Source organism: Hemibagrus wyckioides, linkage group LG17 (genome assembly GCF_019097595.1).
Source record: "Hemibagrus wyckioides isolate EC202008001 linkage group LG17, SWU_Hwy_1.0, whole genome shotgun sequence".
Lineage (NCBI taxonomy): Eukaryota > Metazoa > Chordata > Actinopteri > Siluriformes > Bagridae > Hemibagrus > Hemibagrus wyckioides.
Window position 1 is genome coordinate 9,350,705 of NC_080726.1, and position 19,192 is coordinate 9,369,896.

The 19,192-nt window shown below is 37.7% G+C and overlaps 2 protein-coding genes across 4 annotated transcripts in view; both read right to left on the reverse strand.

Moving 5' to 3' along the window:
- agmo (alkylglycerol monooxygenase) overlaps positions 1-7,360 on the reverse strand; it is a 48,293-nt gene extending 40,933 nt beyond the window's left edge. Inside the window, exon 1 of one of the 3 annotated variants that reach the window (XM_058414422.1) lies at positions 7,193-7,360. In XM_058414422.1, the coding sequence (XP_058270405.1) occupies positions 7,193-7,324 (132 nt within the window). In that variant the 5' untranslated portion in view covers positions 7,325-7,360. Of the gene's footprint in view, positions 1-4,093; positions 4,368-7,192 lie in introns of those variants that run through there. The other 2 variants (XM_058414421.1, XM_058414420.1) reach the window with 2 other exon arrangements.
- Positions 7,361-9,812: 2,452 nt separating this feature from the next.
- meox2a (mesenchyme homeobox 2a) lies at positions 9,813-18,833 on the reverse strand. The gene is made up of 3 exons (XM_058412929.1): positions 17,851-18,833; positions 12,801-12,973; positions 9,813-10,742 (listed from the first exon to the last, which is right to left on the reverse strand). The coding sequence occupies exons 1-3, from the start codon at positions 18,353-18,355 to the stop codon at positions 10,524-10,526; spliced, it is 897 nt and encodes a 298-aa protein (XP_058268912.1). The 5' UTR covers positions 18,356-18,833; the 3' UTR covers positions 9,813-10,523.
- Positions 18,834-19,192: the final 359 nt, after the last annotated feature.

Sequence of the window (19,192 nt, forward strand, 5' to 3'; positions counted from 1 at the left end):
TTTAAGATTAGGTTCATGAATGGAAATACCCCACAAAGATAGAATTACAAACGTGTGGCTGTATGTGTGTATAAAAACACTCCGGGGCAGGATATACCGCTCGGGACCCCCAACATTACACACAGCCCCACATCTGGCTGGGGACCGTAAGTCAGCACGGCACAACCTGCAAACAGAGATCTGTCTGTATCAATCTGGAGCTCAGTATAAACAGGATTTTCACTTATTAATTCTATATTATATTGCATTATAAGAGCCAAAGTTTTACACTGACCTGAAAATGTCAGTATAAAAAAAAAGGAAGCAGTTTTGGGATACATTTCCTAGTTTTTCATCCTCAGAAAAAAAAAGTTTATCCCATAGATCACTTAGATTTGGTGGTGTGGAGTTTCTTTTATTCAGCACTTTTATTCAGGCAGTAACGTATTCTGGGCTCGTGAAAATTGTTGAGGGAATCTTAATGGTTTTATAGAAAGCTTTGTCTGTGGATGCCGATCTTGTCAGGAAAATTACATATGCAATGCAGATGTTGGGGTTTTAAACCTTTTCTCTCTTCTTTCGGATCAGTTTTTGAGAACTGATCACATTTCCAAAATATGTGATTTATAATAGCAGGATGTTTCGTATTATTTCATATATTCTGACTTTCAAATGTGGGTAAAATGATATACAACAATGCGTTTTTTCTTTTCTTTCTGTCTTATTGAGGCCAGCGCCTACACGAGTGAACATACAGTACAGATGCATGCAGACTGGTATTAAAATAAAGTAGTTGAACAATAGTGAGTAAAGTTATTCACTGCGTGTTTGTGGCAACATTACAACAATTCAGATCCCTGCTGTGTGGTTAATTGTTCGTTCCCAAGTGTTTATATAGGCCTATTGAAAGATTAACCTTTCTAGCTCAAATTATAAACATGTGTTGACTTGGTTACAGCCAAACCCAAAACACACCCACAATTAAAATGTGAGGGGGCTTTAAATGTGAGAAAGTACACAAGTTTGCATTTGCTGTGGCATCAGACAAATTTCTAGTGCAACATAAACAGTTCCAGACAGGAGAAGTCTGTCTGAAAACTAAATGAATTAGCTTGCAATTTAGGCTAAAAACGGTTATAGTACACAGAGCCACTGTGGCAGACCTCAGATAGGTCTTGGACTACATGGAGAATCCTCAGCTCGTGTTCTGACACTTCGAAAACTCCGTTTCCTTTCAAACCCCATACTCACACTGCCCAGATGTGGTGTCAGGATTTACGACTGGTGCACTCAGCCAGCAATTACAACTGAGATACAGATTCATTTCAAGTGTTTTCTACTGTCAAAGACGCGACTGACTCGGCTGTTCGATTTTATTTTAATTGTATGCTGCTCCAAAGCTGAAAAAAGGAAACTAGAAGTTTAATGATTTATTTTCCTGTTATTAGTCTTCAACATTTACTCACGCTGATGAAGTCATCTCTAATTGCAGGTAGAGTAAAAGTAATGAGGAAAATAAACACGTCAGAGGCTTAATCAGCACTCATACTTCACTCTGACTATTTTTAGGATAAAAGGTTTACTTGTAATATATAAAAGTGAAATATTTGCAGAATGTGTTTATATTTTCACACGAGTCTCAGCCGTCAGAAATACAGCCTTACTACAAAGACTGGACAGAGGATGAAGTCTTTAAGGAACTCCTTTTTTCTGGTTCAAATTGGCAAACTCTTGGCCATTTTAGATAATACCATCCTTTTGATTTTTACTACTAATTGTAAAACAGTATTAAAATCCAGATAATCTGTAAATAATCTAAGAACCTAGCAGAAATCATTACACAGCAATTACATTCAAGGTTAAAGGAAACTGGCAATGATCTAGATAATAAATAAATTTAAATGATCTAGATAGATATTATCTCATTTTTTGTTAGATAATAATTAACAAATAACTAAATAGCAAAAGCACAAAAGCAGTAACACTTCTGTTAAAGATTTCTTGCAGATTCTAACATATTTTCGCTGCCATAGTTTCCTGTAATTTAATGCACTGGCCTTATAGCCCTAAGCAAAGTTCAGTGTGAGTTCTCACATCTATTAACAGTGTTAGGGTCAGTCAGATCTGCCGTGACTGCGACTAAAATAAAATGCATGAACTAATCTAGAGGTGAAAGCTCACACATACAAACTGCTACGTGAGTGAACACCTTGGAAATGGCCTATGATCCACTTTCTTGGAAATTTCAACAGGTTCATTTCTCATAATACAGAGTACAAACACTGCGATATCCCAAGTGACTTTATTCAAACACCTGCAATTATGGAGAGTCCAGGTGTGGGGGAGTCAGTGATTTTCTCACCCAATTCACTGTAAACCAGCCCAGACTGTCATTTGTCAAATGAATGCTAAAGCATAAACCAGTATAGATGTTACAAATTATAAACCAATGAAGTCCACGACCAAAAACTGGAGAGAAAGTAAAAGACAGTCTGGCAAAACTGCTTACTGAGTAGCACTGTATGGTACTTCCAGGTCTCTGAGGTCTCTCAGGTTTACTATCTGACATGATGTCTAGGTTGATTTTTATACCAGATATTATTTGGGTGATTCTCAACACAGAAAAGAAACTGATACCTATAACAGTGACCTCTTTGTGTCTGTGAGTGGTGCCGGTACAAATGAATCAGGTGCAGTAGCCTTGCTGATGGTTTATTAAGCAACGTGGGTCGTATTTAGAGTTGGAGAGTAAAGTTGAGTTATGTCAATATTTGCTTGGGGAAAGTTACATGTATTCAGAGTCAGGTTACTCAGCTGCTTAAGGCGATTTTCTGGGAGCACCTTCCAGATTATGCAAATCACCTGTGTGTAGCTAACACCTCTGAGGTTGCCAGATTTTTTGAGAGTAGACCAAGACCAGGTGATTCAATAGCACATCTTTTTAACACAAGCACTAGTTTTAGAGCACAAAAAGTCATTGTTTCTTCTTTTCTTGCTTTCAAATGCAATACAGTATAACATAAATGCAAGAGACCGACATAAAAAAGGCTAATACAATAATATATGACTAAGAAGATGGCAAACACAAACCTATATGATATGAGTCCAGCATATGTTGCTGCATATACAAACTTAGTAGTAATGATCACATTAATGGAAAAAATGGAATGATGCCACAAGATCTTGTATTTATGCTGATTAAATGCTAAGCAGCTCCAGTGTGTTTAGCGTAATTTACAACCCCCTTCATTAGATACCTACCCTTGCTGGTCCACCTTAAGTTGTCTATATGTGTATATTGTTTTAGATCAATTTATCAGTATCAGTTTTCTGACCATAGCACTTATGTTTGCTGTATAGGACAAAACACAGCACCGTATCAGTGTCACCGCTGTACAGTGAATGTCCCATCACTCAATAACATCTGCTGACTGTTGAAATGACCCATTGCACCACAGACGTACTACCGTCCGTAATTGCTTGGAAATTGCGCCAACATGGCAAGGGAACCTGAAAAAATGTCCAGTGGTTATATGTATAAGCTAGATAAGGAATAAATTCATTTCACGTCAAGTCACATTGCACCACCCTGTCATTGCTTATTTTCCTACAGCATAACAGGAAATCCTGAAGAGCTTAATTCCCTTTGTAGCACCTCAGATTACAATTTCTATAATACTGCTTCTAACATGGGGCTTGGAGACACTAAGGGGGGTCTGTGCATGGCTAGGTGAGTCCGTGGATTCGTTTTTAGAGGTGTGAGCTCCTATAATGTGTACATGAGCTTCTATAATAATTACTAAGTTCATGAATAGGTTTAACCAAACCTCAGTAAACATTAGGCCTTAAATAATGTAAGCTTTTGTGGATCTATTGAGTTCTATGGGTCTAAAGGTCTCTTCTTGGCTCTCAAATCAGATCATATATTATTGGACATGTTTAAATATGAAGGGTAACAGTTGAATAGCTGGATTATTTCATAATTAGAGTTCATTTACAGTTAACAGCAAGGAGTTGTTGGCTGTACAAAGCCAGAGAAAGCGATAGACTTTCCTTATACTGTAGAAGGCGATATTGTGCATGCGTGCCAGTGTTGTATGAAACCGGAACCTACCTGCTGAACATACAGTGGAACCTGGTCTACTTCCGCAAACGATGTCTCGTTGGGGGACATGAGATAGAAGAGCATGCGAGTCCCCTGAGAGAAGGAGACCGTGGTGTCCTCCGTGTCCTCCATCTGCACCATGTTGTGTTTTCAGTGTGTGTGTGTGTGTGTGTGTGTGAGAGAGAGAGAGAGCTGCTGTTGTGTCGCAGACTGTTTACAAACACCCGAGTTGACTTTTGTCCTAGGGGGTGAATGTGTGCAGTATGAACTCAGAGATCGGACGAGCGCAAATCCCGATATTTATCCTGATATTCAAGGACACAGTGATCAGAAGTAACCCCGACACTGAGCTCTGGATCTGAACTTCCGCTTCTTAGAAGAATTATATTACACCTCAGTTGCGTAACTTCAGATAAGCTACATATAGTGCATATGCATCATTTACCACATGCTGTTACAAGCAAGCAAGGAAGAAAGAAAGAAAGAAAGAAAGATAGATAGATAGATAGACAGACAGAAAGAAAGAAAAAGAAAGAAAGCAAGAATATATCAATCACCAGTTACTTGTACCATTACTACTACTAATAATAATAACAATAATGTAGATTAAAACTATCTGTATCAGGACGTTTTAACACCTTAACACCTTTTCTAGGCTGTTAAAAAAAGAATAAGAAAGAAAGAAAGGAATAAAGAAAGAAAGAAAGAAAGAAAGAAAGAAAGAAAGAAAGAAAGAAAAAGAAAGAAAGAATATATCAATCATGAGTTACTTTTACCATTACTACTACCACTACTACTACTACTACTACTACTACTACTAATAATAATAATAATAATAATAATAATAATAATAATAATGTAGATTAAAACTATCTGTATCGGGACGTTTTACACCTTAACACCTTTTCTAGGCTGTTAAAAAAAAGAATAAGAAAGAAAGAATATAATATCAATCACCAGTTACTACTACTACTACTACTAATAATAATAATAATAATAAGGCAGGTTAAAACTATTTGTATCTGGTAGTATTGACACATTAACACTTTTCTAGTTTTCTGATTTGCTTAAAATTGAAATAAATTTTAATTAATATAAATAAAGTAATTTCTAAGCCTATTAGTGTGGTTGTCATAATTGTTAGCCCTAGAACTGTATCTAAATACTACAAAATACTAAAACACTATATACTATATAATACTAACAACAATAACTGTAACAACTTTAATAGTAATAATAATATTCATTGATATTGATCTCCATTGTTATCACTTCTGTAGGGAACAGAAAGAATAAGTGTACATTCCTGGACCATTGACTCTCATCTTGTGGTCCTGGGAAACCATTTTGCCACGGTTCTAGAGCAAATGACCAACTATGAGCTCTACCATGAATATTAACAAAACTCCAGGTGTCTGACTGATTTTGACAGATTTTACCTCATATCTAACCGTTTCATTCTACTCTTTATATCCAGGTTTTCAACTGATTTGTGTGACACACACACACACACACACACTTGAGTGTATGACATTGTTCACTTACATTCTAGAAAGAAAGACCAAGAGAGTTAAGAGAGTTATTAAATGAAAAAAGATACACTTGACTCTTTCAAATATTAGCACAACACCATGCCTGTGCTCTCAGACAAAGTGGCGTAGTTCAGAAATAAGATTAAATTAGATTAAGTTAATTGAGTGACCACAAAAAAAAGTTAGAAACCAGTATAATTTATGTTTCAGCTGTATTGTGAATCACTTTTAAGCTATTTGTAGGCATTACCTCATCACTGGTCATGTCCTCAAGGTCACAAAAAGAATGCATATCCTGTTAAGGTAGCTTGTTCACTTCAGTAGGAACGTGTGGGAAGCAAAATCTCGGCACAGTTTGGAAAGGCATTAGGTTTTTTTGGCTCAGTCCATTTTTACAATATTACATTTCCTGTTAAAGGAATGCTTCCGCACAACAACAACAAAAAAAAAACTGGGTTACAGGACTAAAATCATGTCATAAAGTACACAGTGTACCACAGCTCAAACCTCAGTGATGCATTTAGATTTAACCAACATGCTGACATGAAGTTATACAGCCATGCAGTTTTAATCTTCACTGTTTGCATCCATGCAGTACTCCACACTATACTTCTATCACACTTTGAATATACTGTTTATTTTTCTCCTTCTTGCTAATTGAAACTAACCACCAAACATCTATGTGGTTCTTGTGGCCTACGCACCCGATCCCATGTCCTGGTGGGTGAACCTGTGTTTAGATACTCTGATTTTCTTTACCAATTAGGATGCATGCTCACACACTGTGGTGAGACAAGTTGGACACCGTATCAGTGTCACCGCTGTACAGTGAATGTCCCATCACTCAATAACATCTGCTGACTGTTGAAATGACCCATTGCACCACAGACGTACTACCGTCCGTAATTGCTTGGAAATTGCGCCAACATGGCAAGGGAACCTGAAAAAATGTCCAGTGGTTATATGTATAAGCTAGATAAGGAATAAATTCATTTCACGTCAAGTCACATTGCACCACCCTGTCATTGCTTATTTTCCTACAGCATAACAGGAAATCCTGAAGAGCTTAATTCCCTTTGTAGCACCTCAGATTACAATTTCTATAATACTGCTTCTAACATGGGGCTTGGAGACACTAAGGGGGGTCTGTGCATGGCTAGGTGAGTCCGTGGATTCGTTTTTAGAGGTGTGAGCTCCTATAATGTGTACATGAGCTTCTATAATAATTACTAAGTTCATATCGGTATTTTCTGGTTTTAGTGGTTCCAGGAATTGAATAGGTTTAACCAAACCTCAGTAAACACTTAGGCCTTAAATAATGTAAGCTTTTGTGGATCTATTGTGTTCTATGGGTCTGAAGTTCTCTTGTGGCTCTCAAATCAGATCATATATTATTGGACACATTTAAATATGAAGGGTAACAGTTGAATAGCTGGATTATTTCATAATTAGAGTTCATTTACAGTTAACAGCAAGTTGTTGGCTGTACAAAGCCAGAGAAAGCGATAGACTTTCCTTATACTGTAGAAGGCGATATTGTGCATGTGTGCCAGTGTTGTATGAAACCGGAACCTACCTGCTGAATATACAGCGGAACCTGGTCTACTTCCGCAAACGATGTCTCGTTGGGGGACATGAGATAGAAGAGCATGCGAGTCTCCTGAGAGAAGGAGACCGTGGTGTCCTCCGTGTCCTCCATCTGCACCATGTTGTGTTTTCAGTGTGTGTGTGTGTGTGTGTGTGTGTGTGAGAGAGAGAGAGAGCTGCTGTTGTGTCGCAGACTGTTTACAAACACCCGAGTTGACTTTTGTCCTAGGGGGTGAATGTGTGCAGTATGAACTCAGAGATCGGACGAGCGCAAATCCCGATATTTATCCTGATATTCAAGGACACAGTGATCAGAAGTAACCCCGACACTGAGCTCTGGATCTGAACTTCTGCTTCTTAGAAGAATTATATTACACCTCAGTTGCGTAACTTCAGATAAGCTACATATAGTGCATATGCATCATTTACCACATGCTGTTACAAGCAAGCAAGGAAGAAAGAAAGAAAGAAAGAAAGAAAGAAAGAAAGACAGACAGACAGAGAGAAAGAAAGAAAGAAAGAAAGAAAGAAAGAAAGAAAGAAAGAAAGAAAGAAAGAAAGACAGACAGACAGACAGAGAGAAAGAAAGAAAGAAAGAAAGAAAGAAAGAAAGAAAGAAAGACAAACAGACAGAAAGAAAGAAAGAAAGAAAGAAAGAAAGAAAGAAAGAAAGAAAGAAAGAAAGAAAGAAAGAAAGAAAGAAAGAAAGACAGAAAGAAAGAAAAAGAAAGAAAGAATATATCAATCACCAGTTACTTCTACCATTACTACTACCACTACTACTACTACTACTACTACTAATAATAATAATAATAATAATAATAATGTAGATTAAAACTATCTGTATCAGGACATTTTAACACCTTAACACCTTTTCTAGGCTGTTAAAAAAAAGAATAAGAAAGAAAGAAAGAATATAATATCACCAGTTACTACTACTACTACTACTAATAATAATAATAATAAGGCAGGTTAAAACTATTTGTATCAGGTAGTATTGACACATTAACACCCTTTCTAGTTTTCTGATTTGCTTAAAATTGATATAAATTTTAATTAATATAAATAAAGTCATTTCTAAGCCTAGAACTGTATCTAAATACTACAAAATACTAAAACACTATATACTATATAATACTAACAACAATAACTGTAACAACTTTAATAGTAATAATAATATTCATTGATATTGATCTCCATTGTTATCACTTCTGTAGGGAACAGAAAGAATAAGTGTACATTCCTGGACCATTGACTCTCATCTTGTGGTCCTGGGAAACCATTTTGCCACGGTTCTAGAGCAAATGACCAACTATGAGCTCTACCATGAATATTAACAAAACTCCAGGTGTCTGACTGATTTTGACAGATTTTACCTCATATCTAACCGTTTCATTCTACTCTTTATATCCAGGTTTTCAACTGATTTGTGTGACACACACACACACTTGAGTGTATGACATTGTTCACTTACATTCTAGAAAGAAAGACCAAGAGAGTTAAGAGGGTTATTAAATGAAAAAAGATACACTTGACTCTTTCAAATATTAGCACAACACCATGCCTGTGCTCTCAGACAAAGTGGCGTAGTTCAGAAATAAGATTAAATTAGATTAAGTTAATTGAGTGACCACAAAAAAAAGTTAGAAACCAGTATAATTTATGTTTCAGCTGTATTGTGAATCACTTTTAAGCTATTTGTAGGCATTACCTCATCACTGGTCATGTCCTCAAGGTCACAAAAAGAATGCATATCCTGGTAAGGTAGCTTGTTCACTTCAGTAGGAACGTGTGGGAAGCAAAATCTCGGCACAGTTTGGAAAGGCATTAGGTTTTTTTGGCTCAGTCCATTTTTACAATATTACATTTCCTGTTAAAGGAATGCTTCCGCACAACAACAACAAAAAAAAAACTGGGTTACAGGACTAAAATCATGTCATAAAGTACACAGTGTACCACAGCTCAAACCTCAGTGATGCATTTAGATTTAACCAACATGCTGACATGAAGTTATACAGCCATGCAGTTTTAATCTTCACTGTTTGCATCCATGCAGTACTCCACACTATACTTCTATCACACTTTGAATATACTGTTTATTTTTCTCCTTCTTGCTAATTGAAACTAACCACCAAACATCTATGTGGTTCTTGTGGCCTACGCACCCGATCCCATGTCCTGGTGGGTGAACCTGTGTTTAGATACTCTGATTTTCTTTACCAATTAGGATGCATGCTCACACACTGTGGTGAGACAAGTTGGATTCCATAACAATATCTCAAATGCACTTTTGTAATAGAATATGATCCATCTGCACATTTCCCTTTAGGCCTCTGGCAGAAGTCCTGACCCTGCCTACAGGCGACATTGAGTTTAGCATTCTCTCTGGCCCTAGTTTTCTGCTGCTTCCTCAATGATTTATTCATGTTAGCCACACTCTCTGTCCTGGCATATATTAGTCATGATGAGGCTCAGACAGGATCAGACAAAGCAGTCAAAATCCATTTGCAGCAAGTGATTTAAAACTTCTTTTAACTTGCCAAAGATTCAGGGTAGTTCACTGTTGATCATGTTTTATGCCCAGTTTGCAGACAAACTACAGACTGAAAGAAAAGCCAGCAAAAATTTTATTTATGATGAAAGTAGCAAACGTGAGATGGGTGGTAAGAAAATAGTCATACTGATATTTACACAAATTTAAAACTTAAAGTTAAATGGGGGTTTTGCTTCTCCCACAAGCTGGGTTGAATTCCATTTTTTTTGTATACATTAGAATATACAGTAGAAACAATTGAATGATGGTTTATAGTGCAAACCAAAGCACATTTTATAACACAAGGCACATTTTATGGAATGTTCAACATTTTGGCCAAATTAGAAATAACACCGACAAGCCCCACATTCCGTATTTAATTAAAACATGTAGCCATGTAAAGTATTTATACTTCCCAACTCTTACAATATTCCACTTGTAAACTGTATTTAACTGTTAATTTACAGCAAGGCACTTTGTTGGGTTTTTTTTTGTTTGTTTTTTTAGCGTAAAGCACATGCGCATATTTTACATAATCATAAGTCAGTTCTTTGTACATGTGCACATGTATTTTGAGCACTGTCATTCAGCTATCAGCTACCAAAAATCCTTATAGGGACATTCCCTTTAGTCCTCTAGGTCTTCCAGTTGTGGTCTGTAACGCAGCCCTGGGGATTAAAGGTCCTGGACTGCTGACCCAATATGTAGCTCCTCTTCATAAATAGCAACCGTGATAGCACTAGGGTACGATAGGACCCCAGTTTCGCATCTCAGGGGCATCTTCATATCATAACTGAGCATGCTCAGAGCTCTGATCGCTGTCATGGCTGTCCTCGTTAATCAGTGAGTCTGCTCTGTGGTGGAGTCCGACGATGCCTGAAAACTCAGAAGGCAGCAAAGTCCCCTTTTTCACATGCACCAGTTCTTTCTCCCTCGCCACCGCCCCTTGCTGTCCACCCTTCACTCGCTTCCACTTCATCCGTCTGTTCTGAAACCACACTTTCACCTGGAGAGGAGAAAAACAAACTCTGAAAATACGCACCAGACTCGCTGAAGTAACAGTTGCGCAGTGTGTTGTGTCATGTGGTTTGTCGATGAGCTTTCATTTTGGCATAGTACTGTATGAGCTATCTACACAACATCCATGACTCACCAACCACAAGTAAGATAATAACACATGGATAGTGGTCAGTGGACAGTTGCTTATTTGGCATGATCACGTGAGTATATGCTATTTATTTCTGCAGGTTGATGCGCAAAATTCGCAAACGTAATCTGTAAAGCCTGTTTAAAAAAAAAACAATAAAGATTGAGGAAAGATGAGTGTAGAGATATTCCTAAGACTTCAAATTGATCTTTCTGCCAGATGTCTAGGTTTCGGCAGTGACTGATATTGCTGCTAGGAATTTTGGCAAATATGGACCAAAAACAGGATATTCAGCAGACCAGGCTGGATATTATGTTTCTATTGTGACAATGTAATTGGTGGCAATAGACATTCACGGATGCCCCTGGACATTTAGGGGCTCGCTTGGCAAGATACTGCTATTACCCAAAATGGACTGTTTCCATATTAGCAATAATAATTTGTCAGAGTGCATCTGTTCAGTTGTATCAAATGCTTCCCTTATTTCCTTTCTTGACAAGTGGGGGGCCATCATTTACATTTCCCAGGAATGATGACTAAGTGGTTTCTTAAATGGCCACCACTGTGTGAGGGAGGCTGCACTGGTCATGAGCGTTGGTGCCTGAGGGCCGGATCACACTGCGCTAAAATTTATTTTTGGTGGGTCATAATGCGGATAAAGTGAGTCACGTGATGTCGATGTCATCCTGTTGCGCAAATGTTGGTGTTTGTTCCTGAGCAGCAAATGCAGTGCTATCGATCATAATAGATTCCTCAGAGAGTTTGCACAAATGAACCCAAATGAGAGCATTCAATACTGATCATTATTGAGTGTCTTCTTTAGGTAATTGCCAAGGTAACAGACACAACAAACCTAGCTGTTTGGATTACATTACATTACATTACCTTGTCTTGGCAACATTGGGGTTAATGGTGTGTGAGATAAGTCATCTGATTTGTCACTTGCCATCTGATTTGCCACTTGTGGCCCTTGCTGTCAGCCGTGTACGACGACTGTTCTTAAAATACATCTGCAAGCTTTGCACTTTTGCTCACAGCATGGAGAGTTCTCCACGTCACTCCTGAGAAGTTTGAGTACTTATTACGTCTTCTTAGTATCCCATCAGGCAGTCTTCAAAAAATATAACCTGAGTAGGCTGGGACACTAGCTGTTACAAGGCCTGCGCCTTATCTACAGACATTATGATTAGCGAATGGTATTATTTTGCTGTTATTATTATGTAATTAGTAGCACTGGCCTCAGTGGCTGCAGCCATGTGATAATTGTCCAGAGATTTCATGGCCTAGTTCGGTAGTTGCTGGTTCACACAGGGATCACATAGCAAGTGGGGGCTTACTTACTCCGTCGTGTGGCGAGGTTAATGTTATGCTGAGGCAATGTGACCCCAGAAAAGGTGCCTAAATCTAAGTCTTCAGATGTCAAGTCTTCACTGCGAGCTGTGTTATACAGCTATTTAGATTTATTTGAGAGATTTATCCATAAATGTTTAATAAGGAAAAATAACTGGGAGTGGATTTACATTCGGAATGTTTTGCAGAATGAAGCTATTACTGGATAAATGCTTCCGAACCATGAGGTTTGATCAGATCTTTTTGGATATCTCAGTTTCCCTCACACCAATCAGACTGTCTCCAGATATTTATTTGTCTACACAGATGGTCTTCCTACGCAGAACAATTTGGGAGAATGTGCAGGAAGTGCTTAACTACCCAAGCATATCCCTTGCTTGTCTCCATTTCTTCACTATAGCCTGATGAAGGGACCTTGTTGAAACATCTGGAATATGATAGTACCCATGATAATCTCTCTCCATAGCCACAGCAGCACAGAGAAGCACACAAACTGAATGCTAAATTCAAGATATTTTTTGAGACATAATGCTGAAAGTTCAAGCTCGAGGGTGCATGTTGTCATACCTGCCTTTCCGTCAGGTCCAAGTTTACCGCTATTTCATAACGCCTCAGTCGGGTCAAATAGTTGTGATGGGCGAATTCTGCCTCGAGCTCCCGGATCTGTTCTTTAGTGAAGGCGGTCCGCTCCTTCCGGGGCTTGCTACTCGTGTCCGATTTGTAATTTCCATCCTGGGACTCTGGTGGGAAGCAAAAGAGAAGGAAAATATTTCCACTTGATATATAAAAACCAGAATTTCCAAACGATGCTAAATGACTATAGAGTTTCCATTTCCATATCACAAGATATTAATACCTTCAGAAACTGGTGTAAAATGGGATTTCTGCCTTGTGAGATTGTGGTTGACATAAAATGCCATAATTAATAAAAGTAGGGCAAGCACTGCTGTGTTTTATAGCCCTGACGTTCTCAATGGTGATGTTTCATATTCTGGCTGGTGGACCTCTCACAATGTGCTCACTTTAAACAAAAGCCTTTTCCAATGTGGAGTTCATTTGTCTTCCTCTTAATGAATTTGGGGACCTTTAAAGTTTTAATATGGAATAAAACAACTCTGAATAACGTGTAAAAATATGGTTGTTTAGTTTATTTACCTCAACATTTTACAGGCTTCTTTCCTATATGACTCACAAGCTGTAATAAATTTCGGTTGTGTTAATGTTTCTGTCTTTCTTTCTTTTTTCTGTTTTACATTTCGCTATATATATATATATATATATATATATATATATATATATATATATATATATGTGGAATTACCGTTTAAGCTTCAAGCTACTTTATTATTTGGCTATTGAGTTACTACTCATGACAAACATCGGCCTGGAAAAAGTCGTCCCAAGAAATTTTGACCTCTGCTGTTTTTACACCGCAATGAAGAAATTCAGTTCTTGCTGTTTGTTTTATTGGTAGAAACAGAGAACTGTTTGCCCTTCTCATGACTAGATCTTGCGGTATGTTTTTAAGGCTATGCCTCAGTGGCAAATTGCACATCAAGGCAACAAAACCTCCGGTCTGTGCTAATCCAACTGGCAATCCTAAACCCAGCTGTAAATAGAGCCCACTTTAACGAGGCCCCATCCACAAGCCATGGGAACAACTCTGCTATTTCAACACACATATTTCCAAAAGGAACTGATTTCAAATAGACACTATTCTGGGATGAACAGCACTTCCTATTGTGTTAGGCTAGATTATTATTAATATTTTTTAATACATATATATATATATATATATATATATATATATATATATATATATATATTTAAAGTACTTTTATAAGTACTTTTGTCCAATATACAAATGTTTAGTTATGCAAGTTAGTCAGAAAATCTTGCACTAATTTTTGTGCTATAGTATTTGTAGAAGAAATGAACAAATGTTAATTAATACAACTATGTACTAGCATATAAAATTATGTTAATGTTAACTGATTAAAAAAACACCCACCTTGCACTTACTGATTCAAAATTGTATTTAATAAATAAATAAATAAGGTCACATTTTTTTCTAACAGCAACTATGTAATTAGACAGCCAAAGATCATGAAATTAAGAAAAAGTGTGCTACATTCTATCACTTTTATATCTGTAGATTACGGTCACTGTTGAACTACAGATTTCTTACACCATTTCCATTCTGCATGGCCCATTTCATCAGTCGCATTTCTCTGTGACCTCTGTAAGCGCTCGGAGTGGTCTGTAATTTTAGCGGGCCTTCTCTGGCTGCTGGGCGTCTGGCTGCGTTTGGCTCTGATTGAGGCCTGGAGAGCGCCAGTTACTGTGGGCTAAACACAGCCATTGTGGAAGAAGAAAGACTAACATGTGAAGTTGTTTGCGAACAGTGCCACAACTTAAAGCAACTTTTCCCCAGCTTTACGATGCAGCGGCTACACCGCAGCAATTAGGCCTGCGCCTTAACTTTCATCTCACTTCAAAAACACAAGCAGTGCTGGAAAAAAAAAGCACAGTGTTTTTGCCTGTGACAGTCTACATGTCTGTGGATGATTTTTCTCTGCATTACATTAAATGATTTATCCTATATTTGTCATCAGTTGCATCACAGACTGTCCTTATTACTGAGATTGATTTCAGATACAAGATGTTAACTGAAAAAATGTGTCAAATTGTAATTTGTTTTCAGTTTTGTTTTGGTGTTGCATATGGTTTTCGTTGCCCAGCACTGAATTCTGTTTTGAAGAAGTAAAGATTTATTAAAGAAACTCTGACACCGCCGTGCACATCCAGATGTCCCAATGTGGAAATAGTTTATCTGGCCTAATAATATGCTGACATTGAGTACAAACTCGCTTGTACAACCCTTAAATCATTTATTTTTTTATTTATTCCCCAGCCACAGTGCATGATAATTACTTTTCAGCATGTAGCAAGCTATACATATTATATCCCAGTCACGTTATAGTTACTCACATTTATTCCTGTCTGTAGCGTAAATGAGAGTTTGCACAATATAAAGTTAAATATATATATATGTATATATATATATATATATATATATATATATATATATATATATATATATATATATTTTTTTTTTTTTTTTTTTTTTTTTTTTTTTAAATGTTCTTTTTGTTAAACTTAAATTATAATAAAAAATTTAAATGCTACATAAATTAAAAAAAATAAATAAAAATGTATAAAAAATCTCAGTTTAGCTAAAAGTGACAGGAAAAAATAAAGGTCTGTGATGTCAAAAAAAAAAAATGTTTCTATCTCCTTATAATGAAAATCTGATTCTTATGCTCCAAATAATATAAATAGGAAGAAAGTGAAATAGTGCCTATATGTGTGTGTGTGTTTGTGTGAGAGAGAGAGAGAGAGAGAGAGAGAGAGAGAGAGAGAGAGAAAATAGAGGTTAAGGCCCTTTTTTTTTTACAAAACAAAAAAAAGAGGTCAGAAGTGTTACTGAGTGAAAGCGACAAGCCAACCATTACACTTCCACAAGAAAAATATTGGATTTTGTCGCTGTTGTCTTTGGGCCTTCTTAACGATCAAGTCACATATAGAAGATGTAACTCAGTCACACACAATTAATGCAGTATCTTAATTAATTCAGAACCTGAATATCCTTCGAGACGTTAAATGCTAGAAAGTATAACGCTATAGGACAAAATACAACACTGTAACACCAAAGACAACACTTCAACGTTTTCTAGAAAACCAAAAGTGCCACATTACCCAGTTCCCAGCACTTAAATTGGATGTGATCTTAATTAGGCTGCTGTCACATCTTTGAGTTGAACATTGCGTATTAGGAAAGCAGTTCCGTGCATGCTATACAGTCAGCTCCCCAAAGTCCTATTAAAGAACCAGCAGAAAACCACAGTTGATAACATGAGCAGCTATTTGTCAGATATAATTTTACTGTGCTACATGTTGAACTACAGGAGAGCAACGAAGGTCATTTCGGAGAGGAAATCTCAATCAGTGCTCAAGTGGTGTCCTTCCACCTACACCCTGACTAATTAAACCAACAGACATCCAGAAGAGCGCTTGATCCATAAATGCAGGAGTGCACTATTTATAGATCCAAAGGAAATGATCGTGATTTCAAATATGCAAATATACATGTACAGTATACTGTGTGTATATTTATTTATAAGCTCAGACGATGGCGAAAAAATGAGCCGTGTTGCTCAAATGATTATTTTGGGAATGTTGAAGAAATTGTCGTCCATCAAAAAAAAAGATTATAGGTTTAATCTTTGCACTGATATGTTATGTTAGAGTGTCTCTCTATATTTTAAGTGGCATATAATAATTTGACATTAAGCATAAAGGGGCAGTAGATTCATTTAAAAGTCTCAGATTAAACATAATATGGTGCCTGAACAAATAATGTTTGTAAAGCATATAATGTTTTACTCTGATTCTATTAATGTTAATAAGCTATATTAGCTCCCTGTGTATAAATTATAGACCGAAGTAAATAGGAATTGCAGTTTCCTGTTTCTGAAAACACCTGCTGTTACATTTCATTCACTGTGGCTTATGAGCTGTAAATAAATAAATAAATAAATAAATAAATAAATAAATAAATAAAAAAGACTTAACTTCCTTTTTAAAAAAATGCTTGATGCAAAATTGCAACTGAAAGAAATAAATAAATAAATAAATAAAAATGCATACATAAATAATAATAATAATAATAATAATAATAATAATAATAATAATAATAATAATAATAATAATAATAATATATATTATATTGTGAGAAAAAATTGTGGTGTCAAAACCTATTGGATACTATTGAACTTTTTTTTTATTATTATTACGTTTCTCTAAGTGCCATAAACAGGATTACAATTTCTCTAATTCTGACATCACAAAATAAAAATAAATAAATAAACAGAATTAAATTTTATCCAGACATTGTTTTGCATACTCTGAGTCTACTCTCTCTCTCTCTCTCTCTGATGCCTCTACAGCGGCTGCTGTTCTCTCCTTTACAATCCTTGAAATGATTATTATTTCTTTACAGTATGCCTAATTTTCTGCTCTCTAAAAAGTGCCGAGACGAAACAGATGGTGTGCAAAGTGAAACATGCGAACAGTCAAATGCCCACACAGAGTTATAGTCTGGCCTTTGCTCCTGGCTCTAGTCAAAATAATTGCTTCTGTGCGTGTCAGCCAACACCTACAAAAGTCTCTCTCGCAAAAATACGGCTCCACATTTCCGAGCAGCAGGAGACTAATTTTCCAAAAACGCTACTACAAAACCTAGTCTGAATAATCCCACAGCCTGCTACAATGTGTTAATAGCCACTGAGTCATGAAGGGAAAGGTAACGAAGGCTGCTGATCCTGTGAGTTTCTTTTTATGATAAACATTTGAGTATGTAAAAAGTAATTATATATTCAAAGTTCCCAAGAAGCATTGGTCATTAAAATGGTTTTCATATATAACAAGAAGCTTTAGAAATGCTCCACATTTAGAGCAATCTCATGCATTTCACATTAAATGTAACATATTAAAATGAATAATTTATTATACACTAGGTTCAATATTTATAGTCTGCCTTTATACTGTCTCTTACCTGAACTATCACTCCTTCGCTTTCCGTTCCTCTTCTCTGCCTCTGCTGGAGACAGTGTTTGACGCCCAAAGTCCCCACCAGGCAGACAGGAGACCCCTGAGGGCACGGCTCCACCAAGACTGGGTGTACTGGCACAAAGACTCGGGCCACCAGGTACCATATCTGAGGAGCCCGAGTCCGTCCCTGCCATTCCCAGGCCTAAGCGCACATTGCTGTTCGACACACTGGACATTTGGGGTATATGCCAGCTGCCTTGCTGCGGATGGGGTGTAACAGGGTGATGTTGCTGTGTAATCGGGGGTCCACGCTGGTGCCCGTGCCCTCCGAAGAGCCCATCATCACCCGGGTAACAGCTGACCACGCAGGAAGGAGAGGACGAGGAAGAAGATGAAAGGTCAGGGTAGGCTGAAAGGTGCTCGGAGCGGCTGTGCAGGGCGAAGGCCGGGTGCAGTGCCTGAGGAGGAGCGTGGGGACCCCGGAGGCACCCGAACAGTGTGTGATCCATCACAAGCAAAAAAAAAAATGAGTGTTTCACTAAGTTTGTCTCCACACAACAAACACAACAAATGTCAAAAATTAATAAGCCAATTCCCACTCCTTCATAAAAGATGTCCTGGAAAAAAAATCAAGATCATGTACATGTGTGTGTGTGCATCTAAGCTTGCCCATGTGTGTGTGTGTGTGTGTGTGTGTGTGATAATCCAGAGCGTGCGGCAAGCGCAAGCTGCCAGGCGGCGTTGGGTAAACAGCAGCAGCAGCTGAGCCGAGCAGGAGCAGGAGCTCAGATGACGGCCTGGAGGAGAGTGCAGAGGAGATGGGAGTGGTAGGAGCTTCCTGCCATTGCTCAGAGTCGGGGCTATGGGCTTTGGGCTGGGGCTTCCAGATGCATGCTGGGCGGGGAGCCCATGCAAGAGGGGGTTGTTATAAATAGAGCTGTAATGTGAGAGGGAGGCTGGGTCAGAGAACCCACGCTGCCACTACTGACCACATCCACAAGACAGACCAAGTATAATATACAGCAGGATAAATGTACGGCCACGGCTCAGGAAGCTCATCTCCAGCCTTGTGATTTTGACCTGTAGTGCCCTGTCTTTGTCCTTGTTTTCTTTTGCGATTATTCAAGCACAGGAGCTCAGGAGAGGAGGAGGTGAAAGGCAGAAGGAAAGCATGAGTGTTAATACAAGTTTGGCGATATTCCCTACCCTCTCTCCTCACTGTGGAGATGATTTACACAGCAAGAGATTATTACTGAAGCCCTGCTGACTGTAAATATTAACCTTAAAGAGACAGTTTACACCTCCCGTGATGGCCACACCTGAAACTAGTTTCAGAAACAGATGTG